At 51.4% G+C, this 6,421-nt stretch overlaps 1 protein-coding gene across 1 annotated transcript in view; it reads left to right on the top strand.

Moving 5' to 3' along the window:
- Positions 1 to 401: 401 nt before the first annotated feature.
- LOC112143530 (calpain-2 catalytic subunit) overlaps positions 402 to 6,421 on the top strand; it is a 12,363-nt gene continuing 6,343 nt past the window's right edge. The window contains exons 1-7 of the mRNA XM_024267572.2: positions 402 to 710; positions 2,364 to 2,433; positions 4,723 to 4,841; positions 5,204 to 5,337; positions 5,629 to 5,797; positions 5,880 to 5,963; positions 6,030 to 6,115. Coding sequence (XP_024123340.1) covers positions 474 to 710; positions 2,364 to 2,433; positions 4,723 to 4,841; positions 5,204 to 5,337; positions 5,629 to 5,797; positions 5,880 to 5,963; positions 6,030 to 6,115 — 899 coding nt within the window. The 5' untranslated portion in view covers positions 402 to 473. The remainder of the gene's footprint in view (positions 711 to 2,363; positions 2,434 to 4,722; positions 4,842 to 5,203; positions 5,338 to 5,628; positions 5,798 to 5,879; positions 5,964 to 6,029; positions 6,116 to 6,421) is intronic.

Genomic DNA, 6,421 nt, shown 5'->3' with positions numbered 1-6,421 from the left:
GATAGCATTGGCGTAAATAAATCTTATTTTCTACAGGATGACGTCAGCATGTGTGGCTTCTGCTGGTTCTGGTCCATGAAAAATGGACCCGAATTGTTCTGTAGGTGATGAAGGTTGCAGACCTCTAGAACCAGAACCAGAGCATGGACCTGCTCAGCATGGAGGTGGTGGTATGAAGATGAGGGGCGGTTCTGTTGAGTCCATCAGTCTGGACCTCAAATGGGCCGAACAGAAACGAGGAAGGAGCTCCTCACACTTCCGGTCTGATGCTTGCTCTATAAAGTTCAGAAACTTGATATCGACCCAGCTCCTGGACCCCGGCGGTTCCGTTCTGCCGGTTCGGGAACGCTGGAGGCTCCGGAGGCTCAGGGGGCGGAGCGACTCCGCCCCCTGAGCCTCCGGAGTTCTGGGCGGAGGTCCGGGTTTAGAGCGCAGCCGCTTCCTGTCAGCACCAGTCCTCCTGCAGCAGAACCATGTCCGGTGTCGCCTCCACCCTGGCCAAGAAGCGGGCCCTGGCCGCAGGGTTCGGAACCAACGCCAACGCGGTTCCGTACCTGAACCAGAACTTCGAGGCTCTGCGCGCGAGCTGCTTGTCCTCGGGTCAGCTGTTCTGCGACCCGGCCTTTCCCGCCGCGCCAGAATCTCTGGGCTTCAACGAACTGGGCCGGAACTCCCACAAGACCCGCGGAGTCACCTGGAAGCGGCCCACGGTAAGAACCCACCCGAACCGGGCTTTGACGTGGAAGAGGCGTGGCCGCGACCCCTCCTTACTGGAGACATCCAGGCGTCCGCTCCGAGCTGCGTTCGGTTCGGAGTTCTGCAGAACCGTGAAGCTGGAACTGGAAGATTTGGACCAGAAGACTCCGGTTCTGTTTAGATTCGGTTCTGAAATAAGTTTCCGGTTTTCAGTGGATCGGTTCTAAAGTTCTCCTGGAGGTTCTACTGGATTCCTCATCAAAGTTGGAGGTTCGGGAGGTTCTGATGAAGATCCAAAGGACTTTCTCTTTTCCAGCAGAGTGAGGCTCTGTCTCCTCAACCAGCTTTGTGTGACAGAACATTCAGTCTGAGCGGAACCGGTATGGGCAGAACCTCAGCAATAGATGAGGTCCGTCTGACATCCAAGTTCTAATGAAGATTCTAACCTGGAGGGACCAGTTAGTCTGTGGTTCTGGAGAACCTTGAACCGGGCCTGACAGGACATCACCAGGATCCAGATCCCTGTGTGTACCTTAGCCCCGCCCCCTGCTGTGAGGTCACAGATTCCTCCTGGAACCCTCCGATGATCCAAGTCCATTTGATGCTGTCAGGCCAGACCGCGGTGCCGGACGCTCCCCCAGCGGGTCACGGAGCTGATACCGCAGACGTAGATGACCTCCAGACGTCTGGTTCTGGCTGACCCATTAGAACGGTTCATCACTGCATCATAGTGCTTTATTAACAAACGTGTGGATTGGACAGAACCGCAAAGAACCCGGCCGAGACCCAAAGAACCTTTATCTGTAGGTCATCTTCTGTGGGCCAGCAGGTTCTGAGGTTCTGATGAGCCCAGTGCCGCCGAGATTGATGGTTCTGTTGTTTCAACAGTGAAATAATACACAGAAATCCCACAACCGCAGCCGGCCCGCTGCCATCGTCTCTGGGAGACCCGGTTCTGGTGGGTTAGACGGCTGAGACCAGCCCAGAACCCGGGTCTGCTTGCAGGTCTCTGAGCGGTTCAGAACCTCCAGCACCGACGGATGTTTGGCTTCTGAGCAGCTGAAGACATTTCTGATCATCAAGAGGAAACCCTCCAGAGCAGTGCATTCTGGGTAACAGTGTTTAGTGAACAGGTGTGCCGCTTTTATTTAGAAAGGTCAAAAGAGGAAGTGCTTTGTTTTGTAAACAAATGGTATCAGATCCGGTTCAATCTGTTGGAAAACGACATTTTGGTTTGAACCGGTTCTGGTCCATGTCCTCTGGGCCGGGCCCTCTGAGCCGCTCCTGGATGCCTGATCCAATGAGCATCTTCCAGAACCGCAGTGGCTCCATGCGTCGTACTCACAGCTGGTTACCTGATCAGGTGTGTCCAGCCAATCAGAAGCTGCCAGATTAGAGCATGTTGGTAAACAAGCAGGAATGCAGCCCCTCCCACGATCTCCAGAGCTCTCTGGATCAGAACGGATCACAGATCCGTGTCCGGTGGAAACCTCAGACTCCAGCGGTTCTGAAGTTCTGAGGCGTTCGGGTTCAGAGCTCGTTCCTCATCACACTCTTCTGTTTGTTGTTTTAAATGACATTTCTGGGAAAAAACACTAACTGGTGGTTATGAAGAGACACAAATGAAACTGATTGATCGATTGATTGATTGATGTGTCATTGATCAGGAGCTGGTCTCAAACCCAGAGTTCATCTTGGGCGGAGCCACCAGAACCGACATCTGCCAGGGAGGTCTGGGTAAGTTTGACTTTACTGTTGAACCAGCAGATCAGAGACAGAATCAGATACAGTAGAATCTAGAATCAGGTACAGTAGAATCTAGAATCAGGTACAGTAGAATCTAGAATCAGGTACAGTAGAATCTAGAATCAGGTACAGTAGAATCTAGAATCAGGTACAGTAGAATCTAGAATCAGGTACAGTAGAATCTAGAATCAGGTACAGTAGAATCTAGAATCAGGTACAGTAGAATCTAGAATCAGGTACAGTAGAATCTAGAATCAGGTACAGTAGAATCTAGAATCAGGTACAGTAGAATCTAGAATCAGGTACAGTAGAATCTAGAATCAGGTACAGTAGAATCTAGAATCAGGTACAGTAGAATCTAGAATCAGGTACAGTAGAATCTAGAATCAGGTACAGTAGAATCTAGAATCAGGTACAGTAGAATCTAGAATCAGGTACAGTAGAATCTAGAATCAGGTACAGTAGAATCTAGAATCAGGTACAGTAGAATCTAGAATCAGGTACAGTAGAATCTAGAATCAGGTACAGTAGAATCTAGAATCAGGTACAGTAGAATCTAGAATCAGGTACAGTAGAATCTAGAATCAGGTACAGTAGAATCTAGAATCAGGTACAGTAGAATCTAGAATCAGGTACAGTAGAATCTAGAATCAGGTACAGTAGAATCTAGAATCAGGTACAGTAGAATCTAGAATCAGGTACAGTAGAATCTAGAATCAGGTACAGTAGAATCTAGAATCAGGTACAGTAGAATCTAGAATCAGGTACAGTAGAATCTAGAATCAGATACAGCAGAATCTAGAATCAGGTACAGTAGAATCTAGAATCAGGTACAGTAGAATCTAGAATCAGATACAGTAGAATCTAGAATCAGATACAGTAGAATCTAGAATCAGATACAGTAGAATCTAGAATCAGGACAATAAAAGGAGATCAACCTCCTGAGTTCATTTGTAAAAACTTCTTTTATGTTTGAACATAAACTTTATTTTGTTTGTAAACTTTTCTGTTGGACCAGGGTCCCGTTTCAAGAAGCAGGTTCTACGAATGTAGAGTTCAAATCTGAACTCAGAGTCCACGGACTCAAAATTCTCAAACTCAGAGTTTTGGTTTCAGAACAGCTGAAAAAGTTTGATTCAATCAATTTGAAGTAGTTGGAACCAGAGTCAGGTGTGAACGTCTCGACCATTGAAAGCCCTGATCTCAACAGTTTGAGAATTATAGCAGAGTCGAACATCTCAGTGTTTAAGGTTAAAGATTTCAGTGCTTTAGGGTTTAAGGAAACTGTATTTTTAATATCGAGTCCCAGGAGAACAGCATCGCTCATATAAAAATGAATCGACTCGTGTCCTCCAAATCCTCTCCTGACATAAGTAACATTCCCTCTGGATTAATCCCGCCTCCTCTCTACATGATCCTCATGAATGGACGTGTCATTCTGTACCCCAGTTAGGCTACGTGTTCCTGAAAGCTCCTTCACTGCTCCTGATAGAACACCCGTCAGGTGTTGAGAGTCTGCAGGCCGGAGCTCACATCAGCGCATACCGCCTTAATTAAGGAGGACCTGTGTTTTGGTGGGTGGAGGGCGGGGCTGCAGAAGCCTGAGCTGTGAGTCACTGCTGTTAGTCTGATCCTCGGCTCGGCCGGTTTTCCTGCTGGAGACATAATGAGAAGCAGACGATGTTTGTGGGCGCCGCCATGCTGAGCTCTGATTGGCTGAGAGAAGAGAGAGAGATGCAGCTTTTGTTTGAGGGCGAGACACATTCTGTTAAACATGCGAGAGAGAGAGAGAGAGAAGCATGCCATTCAGTACACACCCACCACCTACACACTCACACAGACTCACACAGACTCAGTCATGCCTGTGTTGTTGATGACTCAGCCTCCAGGATCGCTTCTTGTGTAACTTCAGAGGAAAAACACTCGGAGAGGAAAAAAGCTCATTTGTTTCCACTCTCGCCCCGAGCAGCTGGGCGGGGCGGACCGATGTGACAGTTGTACTCACGGGGGCAATATCTGCCCTTCAAAGACATGCGTCCAATATAAGAATAACTTGAGATCATAACAAAAATCTGTTTGTGTGATTCTCTGTAACCCGGGGCTGATGGGAAATCCTGACGCTCATCCAGAGTTTAAGGAACTGCAGTCGCCACTTCCTGCTCTGTGTGTTTGTGCATGAGAGCTTGTCCATGTGCGAGAGAGATGTTTTGGTCTTCATCTGTTCCTCCTCTCCTGGTGCTGCCATGGGGGCGGGGTTTCTGATGACTACTTCCTGTTCAGGTGACTGCTGGCTGCTGGCGGCCATCGCCTCGCTGACGCTGAACGAGTTTGTGATGGCGCGCGTGGTTCCTCTGGACCAGAGCTTTGGAAACAACTACGCCGGCATCTTCCACTTCCAGGTACTGGCTGGTCTGTGTGGAGGGGCGGGGCCTCGTTAGGGGCGGATCCATGTCAGGGGCAGGGCCTCATAAGAGGCGGGTCCTCTTTAGGGGCGGATCCATATCAGGGGCGGGGCCTCATAAGAGGCGGGTCTTCTTTAGGGGCGGGTCCTCGCTAGGGGCGGATCTATGTCATTGGCGGGCCTCATAAGAGGCGGGTCCCCGTTAGAGGTGGGTCCTCTTTAGGGGCGGATCTATATCAGGGGCGGGGCCTCTTTAGGGGCGGGTCCACGCTAGGGGCGGATCCATATCAGGGGCGGGGCCTCATAAGAGGCGGGTCCCCCGTCTGACTCTGATGACATCACTTGTTCATGCCGTTGCAGTTCTGGCAGTTTGGCGAGTGGGTGGACGTGGTCATCGACGACCGTCTGCCGGTCAGAAACGGCGAGCTGCTGTTCGTCCATTCTGCAGAGGGGAGGGAGTTCTGGAGCGCTCTGCTGGAGAAGGCCTACGCCAAGTAAGACGGGGGGTAAATGTGATGGAAAGAGCTAAAGAGAGCAGAACTCTGGTCCGGATCCTGGTTCTGCTCCAGTTCTTGATTCTGGTCCGGATCCTGGTTCTGCTCCAGTTCTTGATTCTGGTCCGGATCCTGGTTCTGGTCCAGTTCTTGGTTCTGGTCCGGTTCGTGGTTCTGGTCCAGTTCTTGATTCTGGTCCGGATCCTGGTTGGGATCCTGGTTCTGGTCCAGTTCTTGGCTCTGGTCCGTTTCTTGGTTCTGGTCCGGTTCCTGATTCTGACCCGTTTTCAGGGTGAACGGCTGCTACGAGGCGCTCTCCGGCGGTTCCACCACCGAAGGCTTCGAGGATTTCACCGGCGGCATCGCCGAGAACTTTGACCTGAGACAAGCCCCGCCCAACCTGTTCCAGATCATCCGGAAGGCTCTGGAGGCGGGGGCTCTGCTGGGCTGCTCCATCGACGTGGGTTCTGGTTCTGATCTGCTCCGGGCTTCCCTCAGAACCCGCCTGCAGCTCTGTACTCAGGACTGGTTTGTCTCTGCAGATCACCAGCGCCGCCGACTCCGAGGCGGTGACTCGTCAGAAGCTGGTGAAAGGCCACGCCTACTCGCTGACCGGCGCCGTGGAGGTAAGCTGGTTCCAGCAGGTGTGATGAGCTGAAGTGCTGGCGTTTGAAGCAGAGCTCCGCCCACAGGTGACCTACCGCGGCCGTCAGGAGAAGCTGGTGAGGATGAGGAACCCCTGGGGTCAGGTGGAGTGGACCGGAGCCTGGAGCGACGGGTGAGCAGCACCGGGTCACCGGGTCACGCCACACGGATGGAAAGATTGAATACAAACAAACTGTCAGGTCGTTACCATGGTGACCAGCTCAAACCAACGTCAGAGTTCTGGACGGATCTGTGAGGATCCGAGGCGGGATGCTGGACTGAAGCAGACCAGTCTGGAACTCACAGATCTGTGGAGTCCGACCGCAGAGATTGTTTAGGTAAAACCTGTGCCAGGGGACGTGCACGCGGGTGTGCACGGATGGGAGGAGACACATGAAAGTCTTGATGGGTTTTTGTAACGAGTTCAAGTTCTGTCCCT

Source organism: Oryzias melastigma, linkage group LG16 (genome assembly GCF_002922805.2).
Source record: "Oryzias melastigma strain HK-1 linkage group LG16, ASM292280v2, whole genome shotgun sequence".
In the NCBI taxonomy this organism is placed as follows: domain Eukaryota; kingdom Metazoa; phylum Chordata; class Actinopteri; order Beloniformes; family Adrianichthyidae; genus Oryzias; species Oryzias melastigma.
This window is presented reverse-complemented; position numbering and strand designations above follow the sequence as displayed.